This window comes from Perognathus longimembris, chromosome 14 (assembly GCF_023159225.1).
Source record: "Perognathus longimembris pacificus isolate PPM17 chromosome 14, ASM2315922v1, whole genome shotgun sequence".
NCBI classification, from domain to species: Eukaryota; Metazoa; Chordata; class Mammalia; order Rodentia; family Heteromyidae; genus Perognathus; species Perognathus longimembris.
This window is the reverse complement of record NC_063174.1, coordinates 39,665,592-39,685,462: the sequence shown is the minus strand read 5'-3', so window position 1 is coordinate 39,685,462 and position 19,871 is coordinate 39,665,592. Positions and strand designations below refer to the sequence as shown.

Below are 19,871 nucleotides of genomic sequence, written 5' to 3'. Positions count from 1 at the left end.
GCTCATTCCTGAAGTGCCCTTCTGGGGACCATCATCCCAGCAACTAGGCTGACATCCGCTCAGGGCTCCAGGTCAGAGCATAAACAATTCCCCATGAATATGGATGCTGAGGAGGAAGGCTGATGGCTTCTGTCCTGTAGGGCAAAGCTAGTCTTTGGGGTGGAAATGATATGTTTGCTAAGATACAAGGTCAAGGAGAAAAGTGGTTTTCCTGAGTTGCAAAGCAGCGCATTTGAAGATTTAGGATGCTGGCCACTTGGAGAAAGGCGCTGCTCTCCTGAGAGATGGTGTGGAGGAGAACTGATATCTGTGGTACACGCCTTCCTTCCCTTCTTGCCTTTTGCCCTGACAGCATCCAGTTAAGAGGATTTTTTCAAATGGCAAGCTTTTGGGAAGGTGAGTAGCAAAGCATCTTCCAACTCTAAGGGGCTGGTCATCCTCATTCATGACTTGGTGAATGATATTTCCTTGGTTATTCTTCCTTCTTTTCCTTCCTTCCTTCCTTCCTTCCTTCCTTCCTTCCTTCCTTCCTTCCTTCCTTCCTTCCTTCCTTCCTTTCTCCCTCCCTTCCTTCCTTCCTTCCTTCCTCCCTCCCTCCTTCCCTCCCTCCCTTCTTCCCTCCCTCCCTCTCATTCTCTCTCTCCTTTCCCTTACTTTCTCTCATCCTCTCTTCCTCCTCCCTCCCCTCCCCTCTTCCTCCTTCCCCTCCTCCTCCCTTCCCTCCTCTCCCTTCCCTTCCATCACCTTCCCTCCCTCTCTTCCTTTTTTCCTTCATTTATTTGTTCCTTCCTTCCTGTGTCCTTTTTTTGTGGTATAAGGTTTTGAACTCAGGATCTTAAGCTTGCTAAGTAGGTGCCCAGCCACTTGGCCACACCCCAGCCTCCTCTTTCATATTGTCAGAATCCCACTCCATTTCCATGGCTAATTCTCACCCCATCTATCCTCTCCTTGAACCCACTCCCTGCAGCTACAGCCACATCAATGTCATTTTAGTGTCTGAAGAGCACAGTTACTGCCATGACCTTCAGCTGTGCACCTCATTTTATCCTGCTATGTTTATTTGTTCTTTCAGTGAACTTGCAAATCAGAGCGGATGTTCATTGGTAGTTTGCTATGTCATTTGGTTAGGGGTAAGTAGCCAGTATTTTAAGGGGCAATCTCTATGAAATTCCGTGGGCCTGGGGCATTGTCTATCACCAGACGTCATGATCATAGGGCTTTAAGCATGCCTCATCCTAAGAGAGATACCACTAAAGACTAATCCCTTAAAGACTGGGACACAGGTTTTGGTTTAGTGTCACTGGGCACTAGGATAGAGTCCTTCCCCCCTTGCTGCTCTTCTACTGCACCTGAGAGATCCGTAAGAAAAGGGATGCATTCTGAATTAGATTTGTTGTCTGGATCGGTGGCTTTCTACCTGGCATAGTATACAGGACAGAGTCCTGAATTCTGGCCTCATTTTGATGATCTTTTGCTAAAGATGTCACAGATGCACATGATAGTAATGGCCAGGGGCCACAATTATCCACTCAGAGTCCCTGAGCCATTCAGGAGCCTGGGTGTGCTGGCCATGGAGGACTTGGATGTGTTCCCAGGTTGGTTTTGGTGGTCATGCTGCGATCAGCCAGTGATCAAGAACCTAGCCAGGGTCCAGGTGCAGTGGAAGATTTCTGTTATCGCAGCTACTTGGAAGGGGAAGATTTTGAGGACCAAGATTCAAGGCTAACCTGGGCAAAATATGAATGAAACTCCTATCTCAACCAATAAGCCATACACAGCGGTGCATGCCTGTTATCTCAGCAATGCAGGAAGTGAACTGCCTAGGAGGAAGGAGGCCCTGAGTTCAAACCCCAGTACTGAGAAAAACCAACCAACCAAACAACAACAAAAACCATAGCCAGTTAGAGATGGAAGGGGCAAAGGTAAGATAAGTACATGACCCAAAGCCCTTGGTAAACAAGAGCTGTGATTTTTCTCCAAGGAGGATTTGATCCTATTGTGGGTTTCATTCTCCAAGCTCTCACACCAGACCATGTGCTTCCCCTCCCACTCCCACATGCTGGTGATTACAGTTCTGTGGCTTAGCCCAGGCCTTTTCCTGTCCCTTTCATCAGTGTCCACTTGACAAATGACTACTTATCTAAGTCTTAGCTCCCCATTGTACCAGTCTTCTGTTGTTTCTAACCCTTGGGCCCCAGAATTCCAAATGTTTTATAGTTCCTTTCACTTTTGCCCTTTCTCTGCGAAGCCATGTTTTCTGTGACACTGTCACGGTGAACCTTAAAGGGCTTAGGCTGTGCTGCATGTGCCGCTGTACCCCTAATACTAGCCTAGAGCCTGATACATCATGCATGCTGAACAGACGTCTGTAGAATCGAATTGAGTGAGTTCTGGAGGAAAGAGCGAGCCATTGAGGTATTTTAAGAAGGAAATACGGCATGTTTGAGAGGGAGAGTGTTGCCTGGAGACAGACATGTTACTGTAAATAAGTCAAGGTCAAGGTTTGGCTCCCAGCTAAGGCAGAAGCCGGAGAAAAGGATGGAGCAAAAGCAGGTCTGGCAAGCTCAGTTGTGGGGGAGTGGAGGCTGACGGAGAACAATTGGAGGTTGACTCGCAGGCTCCTATGTTAGGAAGGGTGACCCATGGGGGGGCATTAAGGGAGGGATCTTATGCAAGAGAGAGAAGGTGTTGGGTATATCCCAGAAAATGGCAAAGGTTCTCTGAAACCAAAGAAAGATACTATGATCATGTCCTTTCCTGAATTAATAAAAGAGCACCATTCAATAGTCACAGCAGGTAGACTGGCTCTGTTCTAGTTTCAAGAGAGAAGCAGTCCAGGGATAAGGAAGGTCAGCTAGTGTCAGGCACTTACTGGAACATTCCAGAGGTCAAGGGCCCTATGCCTCACAAGAAGACCAGGGGCTTTTATCTTGTACCAATGCCAGGCCACTCCTAGAGCTTCTATGCTTGGCTGAAGGTTGCCCACCATGGCCAGTCTCACCTCTGACTTCTGGTACAAAGTGACATGTGGTCTGGGTTTTGAAAGCAGTGAGCCCATCTGTTCCTGGGGCTGATGGCTCAGGTTAAATTTCGACTAATCTGGCTCTTCCTGTGTCCCTCAGACCTTAAAATAGCAATCCAGTGACCCGAGAAAGTAGCTTTCTCCCGTGGGGGTTGCTGGACTGTTTCCAAGGACACCAAGACACCTAAGTCACTATTCGGCCTTGAGTAGCCCATCAGCCAGGTAGTGGTTGAGTATCTGGGGCTTTGGTGCCCTGCTTCAGATAGGCACATGGTGTCAACTCCCTATTCTGGGTACTTTTTAAAAATACATATGTGGGCAAGAAAATCCAGTTTCCTTCAAAGTAGACCCATCCTGATTTTTCTGATGGCATTTCACAGCTACTACATCAAGATGGTAGAACTGGAGTTGCTCTAAAGATATGTGCTTTTTAAAGGTGGAATAAGCAGGGGCCAAAGAGAGAGAAGGGAAGGATAAGAGAGAAGTGGGTCAGTTGTTAGCACAAGACCAATCATCAGTAAGATAGAAGTGTGGCCATGTTTAGGCATATAGGACTCTTTCTTTATGAAAAATTTTGCTCTAATATCTGGAGTTTTAGCAGATCATGTGTCTAACTAGCCCTTTATTTGCTTAGAATTTTTTTGTAGATATGAATTTTATATAACCATGAATATAGATGTCTGGACAAGAGAAAAATGACTAACATTGTACTACATAGGAGATCCATAGAATAGAGGCAGTTCGAGGCTTTACTATTGCTGTCAGACTACATACCTGCTTGCTGGGGACTTCAGTGTAGATCTGCATGAAGATGACGTTGCTAGACAAAATGGGGGCACAGCCTCATGTGCCCAAGGGCCTTCTTCTACAGCCTCACTATTCAGATCACATGGCTGACTTCCAGGAATTAAAGGGAGGGGTACTTTGAACATAGGCAAATGCTGTCACAATACCCATGTGTGTTCATGTCATCAGGAAGGCACAAGGCATCTCAGAGCTTTGGATTCATTAATGACAATGCTTTATTACAAATTCTAATATTACTAATATTTTTGTCTCCTTTGAATACTATTGATTCTTTCTAAGGTATGAAGAGCAACAGGTTAGACACACCTAGGGTCTGGAAAGATGCACTGCAAAAGGGCACTTGGGTCTATTTTTCAGGTTCCTGAGTGAGGAATTCCTATTATGGTGAGGAAGATGAGGGCTCAAGCCTGCCTGGGTCAGGACCACTGCACAGCTCTAAGGATATATACCATATCTGTATCACAAAACAAAACTCCAACAGGTACTCATGTGGGGTGTGTGTGTGTGTGTGTGTGTGTGTGTGTGTGTGTGTGTGTGTGTGTGCGTGTTGCTACTGAGATTTGAATTAAAGACCTGGATACTGTCCCTTAGCTTTTTTTTTTCAAGGAAAGCATACTACTACTGGAGCCACGTTCCACTTCTGGCTTTTTTGCTGGTTAATTGGAGATAAATATCTCCATTTCTGCCTGGGCTGGCTTGAACCATGATCCTCAGATCTCAAACTCCTAAGTAGCTAGGATTATAGTCTTGAATCACCAGTGCCCTGTTAAGATACTCATTTTGATGCCATTATTGCGAATAATTTTTCTGTTCTAAGCAGCCAAGGCAGGGTCAAATAAGAAAGGGGTTTATGCTTCAAGGAGCTGAAAGTGTTTTATGACATTACAGATGTGTCCTAATTCATCGGCTGCCAACAGTACATTAAAGAAATAGCATTACTGTGTTGGAGACCTGGGTCCCATTTCTATAAATTATCATTATTTATTCCTAGTATAGGTTTTAGGGTGATGTTACTGAATGCACTCTGTATACACCATTTTGGGTGGAGAACAATGGGATTCTGTTTTGTTGCTGGGAACTCTGTAGGTAGGTGGGCATTCATACTTGCATGTTTTTATAGGACCTGGAGGAAATGTCCCCAAAGAAAGAAAAAAAAATTGAGAGAACAAAATTTGTGCTGCTTTTCAGGAAAAGAAAGTAGGGAGCACTTCCCTTCATTGTGTTGCTAGGGGCTGAAACTTGGTGTGAGGTAGTTCACCTTGAACTCCTTGGAAGGGTCTAGTGATGGGAAAATGAAAGAGAAGTCCTGACCAGATTGTGGTGTCCAGGAGACAGTTCAACTGGGTGGCCCCAGAAGACAAGGGTGGCCTTGCTCTAGCTCTGTTATGAGTTCCCAGATGGGTGGAAAGAGGGCTAGGGGGAGGCCAGATGAGAATGAGGTCAAAGGCAGAAGTCAGCCTTCTTGGTGCTCTGCTCCTCATTGAGTGCCTCTCATAGCATGACTTTCAAGTGACTGTGGTCTTTATTTCCAGAAGCAGCAGAGGTGGTGGAGAGGTTTGGGCCAGCTGTACCTCTGAGGGCTGTGTGGATGAAGCTGGAAGCAGACCTATCTACCCCCTCCCATTGTTGCTGTTAGGCCACCAGCCCACACACTGTGTCCTGGAGCCCATCTTGTCTCCTTCGGAAGGAATAGTGGTTGTATATGCCAAACTCCACATCCTCAGAACCTTCACGTGTGGACCCACCCAACATGTCTCCTTAGTCTTCGATTCCCAGATCTGTTGTGCTAAGTACCCCCAACATCCACCCCATGTCCTGTTACGATCTCTACCACACAAGGCTCTTATTCTCCTCCACTTCCCACCGGCTCATGCCTCTGCAGTTCAGTCACTCATCACGGCCACACTCTGGATGCTTCAAAATGGCTGCACTTTGGAATGAATGAACTCTGAAATGCCCCTTCTGAATACACCACCCATCATTTCACCTCCCTTCCTGTCTTTCCTGCTCCACTGCCCACCTGCCTGATCTGTCTTTACACTCTTTCAGACCAACAATGAGAAGTACTAACTCCACGCTATTCCTGTGCCCTGATTTGAATCCTCAACACCCTACCTCTCCCTTTGCAAACCTCATATTCTCCAAGTCACCAAAAAGCTTCCATATTCTACCACAACATCTATCTTTTCCCTCTACCCTCACTGCTGTGGCTCCAGCTGTCACCATCTCTGTCTCTGGCCCCTGTATCTGACATTTCTTTCTTCTTCCTGCCTATTCCAGTTCTGTACCTGTTTCCTGAGAGGCCCCAGCTGCTCCCTGGCTAGGCCAGAAATGTTCATGCAATCTTCTTTTCCATCCCCCCTCCCCCGCCCCTTCCTGGGTTATCTCACAGTGAGTTGGCCACATTTCTATCTATCTCTTTTAATGGAAGACAAGAACCACCGTTACTGAGCTCAAAGCATGGCAGCTAGCACCTCATGGCCAATCTCAATAAACATTACAGACTACAACCTCTCAGGACATCAGATCTGTCCCCTGGTCATTATCAGCTGAGCCACCATGCTTGGCCTCCTTCCTACCGAGGTTTTTCTGGGAAGGAATGTATTTGTGCCTTCATCCTTGCGGTCCTGATTGCTGGGGTGGTCTGTCCTTCCTGGTCTGCCATGGGTGAGGCAGGGCTGTGAAGGGGGCCGGGAGGAGGCAGCACGGATGGGGGAATGTCACAGAACACTGTGTGCATGAACTGGCAGAAGTTCTGTGGGTTCACCAGCTGGCACTGTGGGGGAGAGCCAAAGGGAAAGAGCAAATTTTTTTTTCCTGCCCAAAGCTGAGGAACCTGAATGCATGCAGCTATCTGTTTGAGTGCTAAAGGCTTAGGAGGGAGAAGTGTCAAGGTCACCTCTGCTTTGTGCCTGACCAGGGAGCAGCATTGTGGATGAGGTGTGTGTGTTTCTGTGTGGGTGTTGCAAGCCATCAGGCATGTCTAGATAGCTAATAGCATGCTTCCACGGCGGAGCGGGGAGGAAGATCCACTAATCCGATTTGTAATTTATCTTTTGGTTTGATCCCAGTGTTTTCCCTTTGTTTCTGACTTGATGCATTTATCTGAAGGCTCAGTGAGTTCACCTTGGAAAAGTCTTGCATGAATAGAAGCATTTAACTTAATAGATAAGCTTATAGTGGTGTGTGTGTGTGTGTGTGTGTGTGTGTGTGTGTGTGTGTGTGTGTGTGTTACTTAACCCTTAAATGAGGGCCTCCTTCCCAGGAGGTGAACCCAGTATGGGTTGCTGCAGAGCTGGGATTTGTAAGGGTCCCAGACAGAGATAGTTTAGAGATATTCTGAGCTGTGACCACAGCTCACAGACAGTGGTTCCCTTTATCTTGAGAAGCTGGAGGTGGGCCCTTTGATTGGCGACAGGCGAAGGAGAGGTATATTCCTGGACTTTAGTCAGTTCCCATCCCAGAGTCACAGTTGTGAGGTTCAAAGAGAATATACGACATTGAATTCAGTGCTCCCCACAAGCCTAGCTAGTGATCGTAGGATCACTCTTTGGAAAGGCAGATTCTTGGGTTCCTGCTCTGATCTCTTCAGTTTAGTCTAGATGAGCTGTTGTCACCAGTGGCCTAAATAAAGCTATACTGCTTGTGATGGCAAGTACAGGACTATCAAGGGCAGTACTGCTTAAAGTCCAAGTGTCCTTGGAGCCTTTGGTCCTGGGAAATGAGGCTTGGCCTGGATACAAGAGAAAGTGTTGAGTGGATCTCTTATTCTGCAGACCACGAATCCATTGAATTATGTTAGTTTCCTACAAGGGGGGCTTAAGAGTTTTAATTTCCAGAGTGGGCAAACTCAGCAGAAATGAACCACTTGTTCTGGGGTGACCTGGCACCTCCTGGCCCTGTCTTTGATCTTAGGCAGGATTTCAGAGGACCCTGGCACTAACTTTATCTACTCTATTGACTGTCTGTTCTCTTCATGACTTAGAAAAATGGCTTGTACTTCTTCCTGGTCTATAACAATCTCTGTTCCCTCCCTCCTCCCTCCCTTTCTCCCCTTTTCCCCCTCCCTCCCTCCCTTCCTCCCTTCCTTTCTTCCTCCCTTCCTTCCTCCCTTCCTTCCTGCCTCTTTTCCTCCTTCCTTCCCTCCTTTCCTCTCTACCTCCTTCCATCCTTTTTTCTATCCTCTCCTTTCTCCCTCTTCTTTACTTTTAAAAACTTTCTATTTTTAACAGCTTTGTTGAGATATGGTTAACATAACGTACAATTCACTCATTTAAATGTACACCAATGTTTTTAACTACATTCAGAGTTGTACAAACATCACCATCAATTTTAGGACATTTTTATCCTCCCCAAAGGAGAATTATATCCATAAGAAATGACATTCTATACTACCCTCCCCCAATCTTGTCAGCTTTAGACAATTAATCTATTTTTTCTCCCTACAGATTTGTCTGAATGTTGTCTCTGGATATTCTATATAAACTAAATGATACAATATGAGTCTATGTGACTGGTTTCTTTCACCTAATGTGTTTTCAGGATTCGTGTTTTCAGGATTCAGCCATGTCCTGGCAGGAACCAGTACTTTGTTACTTTTTATTGTCAAATGATATTTTGTTGTGTAAATTTCATTGTGTAGTTTGTTTACTCATTTATCAATTATTTCCATTTGTTTCCATTTGGGGGTTACTATGAATAATACTGTTATAAAAATACTAGTATTCTAATTTTTATATGGCCATATACTTTCATGTTTCCTGGATATATACCTGGGAGTGAATTACTGACTTCATCTGGTGACTTGAAGTTTAAACTTTTGAGAAAATGCTGGATTCTTTTCCAAAGTGGCTGCAGCATTTTATATTCCTACTATTTCCACTCTATTATTCTTTGTGTTGTAGTAAGTCTCCAGTTTCTCCCTTGATATTTGTTATTAGCTGTATTATTATTATTATTGCCATCCTGGTGGGTACACAGTGGAGTCGCATCGTGGGTTTATTATTATTCACCCCAGTGAACAATAATCTTTATTTTTGATACTTGTTGTTCATTGATATATTTCTTGGGAGAAACATCCATACAGAGCTTTTGCCCACCTTTTATTTATTTAGCTTTTTATCTTATTAGGCCTTAAGTTCTGTATCTATCCTAGATATAAGTACTGGTCAGTTATATGATTATCAAATATTTCCTCTCAGAGATCTTGGGTTTCTTATAATTTTATTGATGGTGTCTTTTCTTTGGGTGAAGCCCTGTTTATCTATTTTCTGTTGTGGTTACTTGTAGTTTGGAGATATACCTAAAAAATATTGATTATTCCAAAGGACAAGAAGACTTATTCTGATGTTTTCTTCTAAGAGTTTTGTATCATCAGCTCTTTGATATATTTTGAGTTAATATTTGTATGTGATATATGTTCTTCAACTGTGACTTAATTGTCCTGTCACCATTCATTAAGAAGACCATGCTGCCCCTCCCTCCCATTGAATTGTTTTGGTGCTCTTGTTACAAACCAATTGACCTGGGATGTATGGGTTTATTCCCGGATTCTCAATTCTAGTCCATCTGTCTCTATGTCTACACTCACACAGCATAGACTCTCCTGACTACTATGTTATAGTTTTGAAATTGGGGTATTTCTGCCTTTTATGTACACCTTGCAGCATACACACCTACGAAGGCTGGATTGTGGCTGAGGACACAGAAGGAATGGAAGACCCAGGCCAGCAACATCACATGGAAAATCAGGGACTCTAGCTGTTGACCTTTGTCTTGCCATACCTGTGTGAACTCCTATGAAAACCTCTCACCCAAGTGCCAGCTCTGAGCTAGTTGATGACTAAAAGAATGTAATATTCAACTCTAATATTCTCGAGGTATGAGAAATCTCATTTGTATAAGCCCATTCTACCACTGGACCACAGGATTTAAAAAACATTCACAGACTTTCCCTCACTTGGCACTGAAGAATGGGACATGAGCCCCAAAAGATGACTCTGGATTATTCTGTCATGCCAGAAAGCAATGGCATTATCAGAGAAGATGATCAAGGTCACATCTAAAGGACTCAGGCTCTCCCTGGCCAAAGATGGAGCACTTTGAACATCAATAAGAATAATAAATATGATGGATCGAAATGCATCAAATATTTTAAAATTCATGATTTCATCATGTTGCTTTTTTAAAAATCCTAACTATTAGAGCACATGGGGGGTTTTGAGATTTCTAGGAGACCCCCACTCCCAGGTTCTGTCGCTTGGCCTGGTTGTCATAGCTGCCCCGCTCTACCTGGGTCCCTCTGTCCCGGGGCCTGTGTTCTAGCAGTTGCTGCTAGTTTCATCATTTTGTTACTCTGTGTCCATCAGTTTGGAGAAGGTGGTGTTTGGTGGGGGGGGGGGGGGGATGTTGGCTCCAGAGCTGTGGTAAGGGTCCACCCATCAGGGCTGCACCAAGCTCTGTCTGCAGAGTGCATATTGCCTTCCTCTGATAAGCACTACTGCATTCACAACGATGTCACCACCACCCAAAACCAAGGCCGAGAATAATCCCATCACTGGGAGACCTCCCCTCACGCTCTCTTCCTAGTTAATCTCTCCCCTGACTCTCACTCTGCCATGCACCATTGCATCCCTTTGTTTCCAAGTCAGAAGCTTCTATTAGATGAATGTAGCATGCATCCTCGCATTCTGTGGGTTCTGAGGGGTCACATGCTTTCTTCAACAGGAGGAAGATTTCAGGCGGTTAGAAAGGTGACTTTGCTGAAGAAATGTGGTTAATAGGCCTAAGGGTCTGGGTGGCAGCTGGGACCTGCACTCCAAGCCCCCAGCCCTCTCTGCTCTTCCAGGCATCCATTTCTTTCTGGATATAAGAAAAATATTCAGGAATGTACCAGCTACACCTGCCACAGTGCTCTGAGCTAAGTGAGAGATGCCAGACTCAAAGGTTACTTACTATATGATTCCCTTTATGTGGCTTTCTAAAAAAGGTGAAACAACTGGGTCAGGAAACAAATCAATAGCTGCCTGGAACAGAGAGGTAGAGAAAGGGCTTTAACTATGAAGGGGTCCAAGAGAACATTTTGGGGTGATCTGATTGTTCTCCATCTTGATTTGTGGGTATTTTATCATTGTCTAAGTTTGCCAAAATTGATGACACTAAATGTAAAAGGGAGGGATTTCATTATAGGCAAATGCCAGTTCAATCAGTGCGCACGCGCGCACGTACACACAGATGTTTCAGGGCCAGCCATGTGGCTCAAAGGGTGGAATGTTCAACCTAGCAAGTACAAAACCTGGAGTTCAAAGCCAGAGAGAAAAACATGCTCTACACACACACACACACACACACACACACACACACACACACACACACACACACACACTAAGCAGAAAGATCTCAGTTGTTCCTCTCAGAGCTGATGCAGTGACTCTTCCCAGAGGCCTTGTTTGCACCCCCATTCCCACTCAGAACAACAGCTTCCCACCTTGAAAAGAGGAAAATGGGTTACAGGAAAGAGGCCTTGACCAGCCTGTCTTTGGTCTTATGACTTCAGAACTGATATACCAGTGAAGCAGAGGTAGGACAAATGGGAGTCAATGGAGAGTGTAGATCACTCTATTCATTCATTCATTCATTCATTCATTCATTCATTCATTCATTCATATATATATTGTGTGTGTGTGTGCGCGTGCACCAGTACTGGGACTTGAATTCCAGGCTAGGGCACTGACCCTTAGCTTTTTCACTCAGCCTTTTTCACTTCCCACTTTTTGCTGGTTAACTGGAGCCTGGAGCTGGCTTTGAACCATGGTGGTCCTTAAGTCTTGGCCTCCTGAGTAGCTAGGATTATAGGCCTGAGCTACTGGTGTCAAGCTAGAATGCTACTGTTTAGATTTTTATCTGGATCTGAAAGAGGAGTCCCTAGCCTCCCCCTGTGCTGTCGCTGAGGCTGATTTGCAGGGGCATTGATAGAGGCCATCCAGGGATACCAGGTCCTCACTGGGAAGAGGAGAAGGAGGGGCTTGTCGCAGGCAGAGGGGCTGCTGCCTGGTCAACAGACCCCACAGCCTCTGGCTGCTGGGACGGGCCAGGCCTCTGGGTAAGGGTGGGGGGGGTCATTGTGTGGAATGGCTTTGTAGAGATCAGTCTACCTTCACCAACTCCCAAGCGTGACTCAGATCTAGCTTAAACCCACACTGGTTTCAGAGAACAGGTGTTTACATACGAGACACAAGCTAACCCCTCTATGTTAGTTCCCAGCCACTGTATGATTTTGAAATTCTTATTTTCTAAAAGAAGAGACAAATGCTCAGACTGAAGGTGTGTGTGGCTCTGTTTCTGTCATCAAGGGCTGCTTCTCTGTGTTGTCAGCTGAAAACAGACAGACGTGGCCAAGGAGGGTCCATGGTTCTGCTGAGTAGGAGCAAATCAGACAGAAAGTTGTATTCCACATGGAGTTCACACCAAGCTGCAATCCCCCCACCCCACCCCAGGCCCCTTCAAACTAACCAGACCCACGCACAGTGCTGGTGGCTCAGGCCTGTACTCCTAGCTACTCAGGTGGCTAACAGCTGAGGATCTCAATTTGAAGTCAGCCTAGGCAAGAAAGTCCTTGTGACTTTTATCTCCAATGAACTATACCCCCCTCCCCCCTCCCCAGGAAAAGCCAGAAGGAGAGCTGTGGTTCAAGTCATAGAGTGCTATCTTTGAACAAAAAGAAGCTCAGGGACAGTGCCTAGGCCCTGAGTTCAAGCCCCAGGATTAACACAAACATACAAAGTAACATAACCTAAAATAAATTTACCAGGCCCCCTAAACCTCTGCTTGGCCAGGGACCCATTCCCTTGGGGCATGGGAATCTAGGACAAATCCTAGAAACCCCTTTGCAGATGCAGAAGGGCTGGAGGCAGGGGGAGGAACTTGATGACAGGCATTGAAACACCACATTTTCCCATGTGTGCTCTTGCAGAGGTGGGCAGGCTTCTGGAACATACACTGGGAAGAGCTCTGTGGGTCCAGGCAGGGCTGTACCCATCCGTTAGATGCCTGTGCTTGCTGATGTTGCCTGCCACGAGCAAGTCCTAGGCTTAGAGACACCATGGGAGGCCCTGATAGCCCTTAAGGGACAGGGACTGGTAAATAATTAGAAACTGGCACATACACTTGTTTCACTGTCTTCAAGAGAGGGAGTGGGGGAGAGAGGAGGGGAGGGGGAAAGAGAAAGAGAGAGAGAGAGAGAGAGAGAGAGAGAGATCAGGGCAGTTGTTTTCAGACATCCTCAGATGGGCACAGCTCTTTCAGTTTAGTAGCATCTCCAAGCCCCTACTTCTATCTTGGACCTAAAGGCAGATCTCTGTCCTTGGTCTGTGGAATTGTGTTGCATGCACAGTGACAGCTTGATAGATGAAGATACTGGAAATAAACCAGATGGCCGGCTGGGAAGGGGGGGGGGGGGGCACCAGGTTCTCTGGAGAGGTTGCCTGTGACTGAGGAGGACAGGAAAGCATGGCTTTTGTGTTTGGGCCAGAATCTGATGGTGCCCCCCCCCACCTTCGGGTATGGAGACCCCCATCAGAGATAGGTGTGACCTTGATCTTGACATGTATGACAGGAAATCCACCTAAAGGAGACAGGTAGCCCTGGGGGTAAAGAAACGAGTTGGTTCCCATCCAAAAGTGACTGAAGACCCAGGCCTATGTCTGAGAGATCATTTTTACCTTGGGGAGTGGAAATTCTGCCACTGAAACATGTAGCTGGGCGCCAGCCTGCCATCAGTCGACGGTCCTTTTGACTTTGTTCTCATTCTCCTCTCATCAGCACGACTCTGAGTCCCACTGCTTCGACATTAGCAGAGAATGAGATTGTCACTCAGGAAACCAAGACTCCCTGGAAGGAGCGCCGGCTGTAGGCTTCAGACTTCAATCTTGGGGTTTTATTCAAGAGAGTTTCAAAGCAGTTGCTGGGTTTTTCACCTGAGCTCCGTGGGACACGGAGATCACACAGCCAAGGGCACCCTGACAGCCCTTAAGAGCCTTCTGTCTTTGGGTGACACTGCTGATCTGGTTTTTCTGGGATGTCTGGCATCTTTAGGAGAAACAATTGTCTACTCCATCTCTCTGTTATAATAGGGCAACAGGGCAGGGAGCAGTGGAAGAGTGGTAGAATATATGTGGGGTGTGTGTGTGTGTGTGTGTGTTTCTACAAGTAAATCCTGCACCATGAGTACTCAAACCAAAGAGTCACACAGAGCTGGCTGGGTTGTAGTGGATTCAAGTCATTTATTTTTAGACTCTTATTAGCATGTTTGGTTCTGGGGGTTCATTTCCCCCAATTCCAGAAAAATAAACTAATGAGAACCACATGCACTATGAGAAGACCATTCTGGCGTGTCCATGATCATGCGGTGAGTGGGCATAGGATATGGGTCAGGAGTCCTCCTTGGGAGCAGGGCCTCCCCTCCCCTGCACAGCCCACAGCAGCTGCCACTGAGCCCTCACTGGGGCTGGGGAGAGGGCTGAACCCCTGTCATTTGGACCCTGTGCATTGAGGGCCCTGGGACCCTTATTGCTACATTTGCTACTGTATGGCCCCCGGCTCTTGCCCAGGGGATGTCTTATCACTGGGTGGCACTAATGAGTAGGTTGCTGGCTTCTGCTGTTGCCATGGTTACGTGAGCACAGGTCTCTCTCTCTTCAGAGGGTCCTGTAGTGAGTTATGAGTTATTTATTTGGCCACTGTTTTGATTATTCCACAGTCCATATTCATCTCAGTCAGATTCTCTTCTTTCCCCAGCCCAGGTCTTCCCAGATCTCCTGGAACTTACTGGAACACCTCCCCCCAATCCACTGTGCATGGCCTAAAGACCAGCAGCCTTCAGTCCTTCCCACCTCCTGGGAAGGTGTCTTGGGGGTGGCTTTTGAAGCACATGCCTGTAAAGCTGAGTGGGAGGGACCAACTTCCACAATGAGCAGGGGAGCAGGTTCCCGGTTCAGTGTCCTGTTGGTGAGGTAGTTTAAACAGACCAGGAATCCTGCCAGAGAAGAGCCCCGGAGTGTGTCCCCAAGTGTTCAGCTAATCTGCATGGAAACTTCAAAGTTACAAAGGGCCCTTCTGGGGGTGCTGGCCTGCTCCTTAGCGATTCAGCAGTGGGGAGCTTGGAATAAAGGCTCAGCCAACTGTACAGGCAGCTGAGACCCACTATTCCTAGGGTACAACAATGCCTTCTTAGGGGAGCAAAGCTGATATGGGACTTTATAGAGAACCAGGAGGCTTCTCATCAGCCTGGAGAATTCGAACTTCCTGGGTGCTCTTGGGCAACCTGCCAGCTGTATTTTTCTCACACATGGAAAACTTGTTTCAGCCAAGGGCCCCATGGATGGTGTGGGTCTCACCATGGAGGGAAGGTTTGGTGGTTGCCTGCTAAGGCCTCCCTGATGCATTGGCTATGACATTGCCAAAATGATTCTTGCCCTGTGAGTCCTCAGGGGAGGCATTTGGGACTCAGAGACCATATGTAGTCAGGGGAGCCATCTGGCTTTAGGGAGGAAGGATAGAAGAATCTGTTCTGCTAAAGAGCTGTCTTCAACCATCTAATCTCATCTTCAGTTTTAAATCAGGCCAATGGGGAGCTGGCCAAGTCGCAACTTTCTAAATCTTTGCATTACAAGGTCTTCATGGTAGATGGACCAACTTAGTCAGGGACACCTTGTTCTACTTCTTTTTTCAGCTCCTTGATTGATCTACTCAGGAACAGACAGTAGTGGTCACATGACTGAGCTTGCCTCAGGTATGGGCTGCCGATGAGGGGATTATTGCTCTGGGTTTGAATCCATCTGATGTCTCCTTACCTCTACTGAACCTGCTGACCCTGCCCTTCTCTCCGGATATCTTGAGAGGTGTTTGGAGGCCTTTATTCCACCTCAGGGCCTCAGGCCACCTGACTCTGGGCAGGCTCTCTGAGGAGCTCCATGGGAAGGCCCATTCTGAAGCCAGCATAGATCAGGAGCAGTGAAGAACTTAGGGAACAATGAGGTGTTGCCTCATTCCGTATACAGGTTCTGAATTCAGCCTGGCTTAGAATGCTCTCTGCCTCTGGTGAGAGAGTCAGGAGGCATCTTTGCCCCTTGCCATGAATAACATAGGTCATGGCGGTGCCTATTGCTTAAAAACACCCTTGTCACATACCCATTGTCTTCCAAGTCAGTTCAGCCTGGGGCCCCTTGCAAGAGAAAGGGGAAGCTTTCTTTGGGCAATGTTGGGTGTAGATAAAATTGGATTATAGTTTTATTCTAAAATGCAAGGTTGTATGGAGTGGAAGGGAATTAAAAAAATGTGAAAGTAAAAGAGGAGTCCAAAGACCCCAGGGAGTGTCTACAAAGTGCCAGGCTTGGTGCTGAGTGTGTGTGCGTCCACCAAAAAATGGCTGCCTACAGTGTCATTAATCCATAAAGAAACAACTATAATGAAGATTTACTCCCCGTAGTGGCTCCCTTGTAAGGGATGAGAGGCTGATGGAAGTAGGCACAGATAGGACTCAGAAATGGGGGTTGGGAGAGGGGCCATAGGAAGCACCCAGGAAGCCAAGACTGCAAACAAATACTTGAGCCTTTGGTCACCAGCTGGTAAATTTGCCCACATGGGTAAAGAAACACCATGGTTCACTTGTTTCCTTCTCGGTGCTCTGTTTTATACACTCCCAAGGGATCTTGTTCACCTGTGGCCAGAAATAGATCAAAGGGAGATCATCATAGCAGGTGGGGAAGGGGTATGAGTGTCTGAATTCAAAAACAGCTCTGTCCCAGGGCCTCCTGGGAATCACAGTCATAATGACAATAGTGACAGTGTCAGCTACCATTGGCTAAGCACCTACTATGTATCTGGCACCTGACTTGGTGCTTTACACATATGACCTCACAGCCACATTGGCAAATAGTCATTTTGACACATACACACACACAGACACACACAGAGGGAATAGGAGGGGACTTTTTTTTTCTTTGCAAGGTTTGAGCTCTCCTAGATGATAAGCTTTGCTTAATGGAGTGCTTCAGCTGAGCCCTCAGATCAAAATTGGGAATGGAACCTTGTGACCCTGCCCCTGGCACCCTTTCCTCTCCCCCAGCTTCAGGCACAATGGAAACAGAAAGTGCCCGGCTGTGCCTGGAAGGGTGCCAACATTGGGAGGAGGGCACAGCCAGCTCTGTGCTCTGCAATCCGGCCACCTCCCACGCAGGGCGGGGGTTGGGGGGGTGGAGGCTGCTGGAGGGGAGAATCCCGATGGCCTTGGGTTCATGGCCCTGTTTATTTTGAGTAAAACATGAGGAACAAACCAAGAAAGTTAAAAAAAAAAACCAGCATAGGAAGGAAAAGTTTTAGAAAGCTGCTAAAAAGCCATGCTGTCACCTATGTGTATTCCCATATCCTTACGTGGACACCTGGCAGGACCCGAGGGTGACCAGCAGGTCTGTGGGGGACCCCTTCAAAACTGGCTCTCAAAACGGGGTGGAAAGAGCTGGAAGCGATGTTTCCTTTGTGCTGAAGATGTGATGGGGACATTTCATACAAAACCATTGCTGGCACTGGCCGGTTATACCTGGATGGTCACAGAGGGGGGAGGCGGGATAGGGTGGCGGTGGGGACATGGTGGCTCTGTTGATGATGTGCACGGTGTGTACATCAGAGGGAGGACAGGCAGGTGGTGTGTAATACTGCATGTGTCAAGGACCCCATCCTCCCTCTTGAGTTTGCCTGAAGGCCTGATTCCCCCAGACTGCAGGAGGAATGAAGATAAGAAGAATATATTCTCAAGTGACAGTCATACAGGAACCCCAGGAGACGATCCGACTCCAGATCCAGTTAGAAATGAGGCCTCTGAGAGAAGGAGCATTGGTGCTCAACTGGACAAAGAAGAGATCCTGGCAACAGGGACCTCTCCAGGCTGCCCAGTGCAGCGGACTCTCCGGTCTCTCCATTCACCCACCGTGGCTCCCCACCTTTGCCCTCCATGGCCCTCACTCTTTCTCCTTCACAGTGACCAAATCTCCCCGCAAGGAAGCTCTGTCTGATGATGTAGAGCGTCGCCGGCCGCCCGGATGCTCTGCAGGCCCAGGCCCTGGCCCTGCGGTGGGGACGGTCAGGAGGACTGCATCAGGCCGGTGAGGCGCTTGCCCGCCAGTGACTTTCCCTGCAGAAAGACAGAGGACAGAAGCACACATGCATACACACACACACACACACAGAGGGACAGAGACAGAGAGCCAGACAAGCGAATTAATTGTTGCATGGAACATAAAAGGCCAAATGACCAACCAACCCGGTGACCATCTTGACATAGGACCTCTTGGTGCAGAAACACTAATTGAGGACTGTTGGAGAAGCCAGGTCTGTAGGACCTGCACCCCATGTTATGGAGTGATAGTGTATTTCTGCAATTTTTTTTGAGGTATAGAACTTTTACTTACCAACACCCAGACACTTAAACCCTCAGAGCATCTCTTAATACTGTAGGCTGTTCCTGAACATGGTTTTCCATGGGTCAGGGAGGAAAAGGTGGGTTGTGGACTATTAAGGTCAGGGAGGATAGGTTGACCCAAATAGAGGGATGACTAAGGATCTGGGGGATTAGACACCAAGGGATTATTAGTCAGTCTTGGGAATGCTGAAGACCTGTGATTCCTGCTTGATAGGATCCTTTTGGTGACCATTGCAGGATCCGTGAGAGTGGTAGAGGAATTTGTTGAGACTCCGAGTCTCTAGAGGCCCCAGAGAAGCGCACTCCTACAGTTCCTTATGCTTTTGACTTGTGGTCTGTGGCACTTAGAGGCCAAGTTTGATGACTCCATGCTAGGAAGTCTACAATGTCTGTACTTACAATCAATACAGCTATTCTTAAAAACCAGTATAAGTAGGACCAAGAGGCCGGGGCATGAGGCACAGAGGTCCTACACAACTCCAGTCACCTACACACCCTGGAGAGGTAGTTGATCTGATCTGGGAGTGAATTCAAGAATAGACAAGGGAGGGAGAAGATGCATGAGGCTGAGTGGTTTTGCTTATTTCCTTGAAATAGGCTGTACCTATTTTTTGCTCACCCTTTTAGAAATCCATATCATTGGGCAGGGGTCTAGGGGAGAGTGTGGCAGGGCCCAAGCACATTGATCACTGTGTCTGGGAAAACACTCAAAGCCATCGTGCTATTGACAGCAGGTCAGCGACACCATTGCCATCTGTAGAGGTAGCAGATGATCTCCCTGCCACAAGGACTATGGGGATTGGAGTGTGATTGCAAGGGTCTGTGGTTCCTCACGTTCATTTCCAAGTGAGCGTGGAGGCTCCTCTTGTTTACTAGGCTTGGCTGTGTGTAAGTTGGATGTAATTAAAAAAATTGATCTGGTTTGTAAACCTTGCTTGGGTACTCAATAAACGCGGTGATTGATGAATTGATGGATAAAGAGTATCTAATAAATGAGCAACACAGGCTTGGGTTTAGTTGGATGCAGGACAATTGTGTCATTTGGCTTAGATTCCCATGGAGGGCTACGACCTGTCTGGCTAAGGTTTCTGATGACCTGGATGGAGCTTATCTAGAAAAAGAATTGCTTTAAGGAGCTCTTGGAAAATCTACATCTACCCCCTTTCTTCTTTCCTTTCTTTCAATTTCCTAGTTCACTAGTAAGCCAAAACATTATCATTTAGTCCCTTACATTTTTTAAAAATACATACATACACACACACAAATCTCCCCACCAACAACCTTATCTGAATCTTCAAATCTCCTAGCCTGCAGCAAGGTATGTTATACCAGACTAAGACTTTTAAATCAGTTATTTTTAAAATCCTAGACGGTTCCTGTTTCAGTGTTTGAGACTTACTGAAAAGGGTGGCCAACTCCTTTGTTTAGATCATAGTAGATGCCTTAGCTCTTAGAAGGCAGAAGCTAGCCTTCAAGTCTCCCCCTCTAGTCCTAGATTTTACCTCAATCCCCTAGCTATCACTCTACCAAGCATCTAAGGGTCTTTTCTTAGGTTATAATGAGAAGCAT

The 19,871-nt window shown here is 46.8% G+C and overlaps 1 protein-coding gene and 1 long non-coding RNA gene across 4 annotated transcripts in view; one reads left to right on the top strand and one right to left on the bottom strand.

The window, feature by feature from the left end:
• Window positions 1-1,927: 1,927 nt before the first annotated feature.
• LOC125362968 lies at window positions 1,928-18,215 on the top strand. Its single transcript, XR_007213162.1, has 3 exons — window positions 1,928-2,786; window positions 4,655-4,659; window positions 18,205-18,215. It is a non-coding gene; the product is annotated as an uncharacterized LOC125362968 (long non-coding RNA).
• Window positions 15,561-19,871, bottom strand: part of Rgs6 (regulator of G protein signaling 6) — a 480,138-nt gene continuing 475,827 nt past the window's right edge. For all 3 annotated transcript variants that reach the window (XM_048361955.1, XM_048361951.1, XM_048361952.1), the window contains one exon: window positions 15,561-18,014. In XM_048361955.1, the coding sequence (XP_048217912.1) occupies window positions 17,842-18,014 (173 nt within the window). In that variant the 3' untranslated portion in view covers window positions 15,561-17,841. The remainder of the gene's footprint in view (window positions 18,015-19,871) is intronic.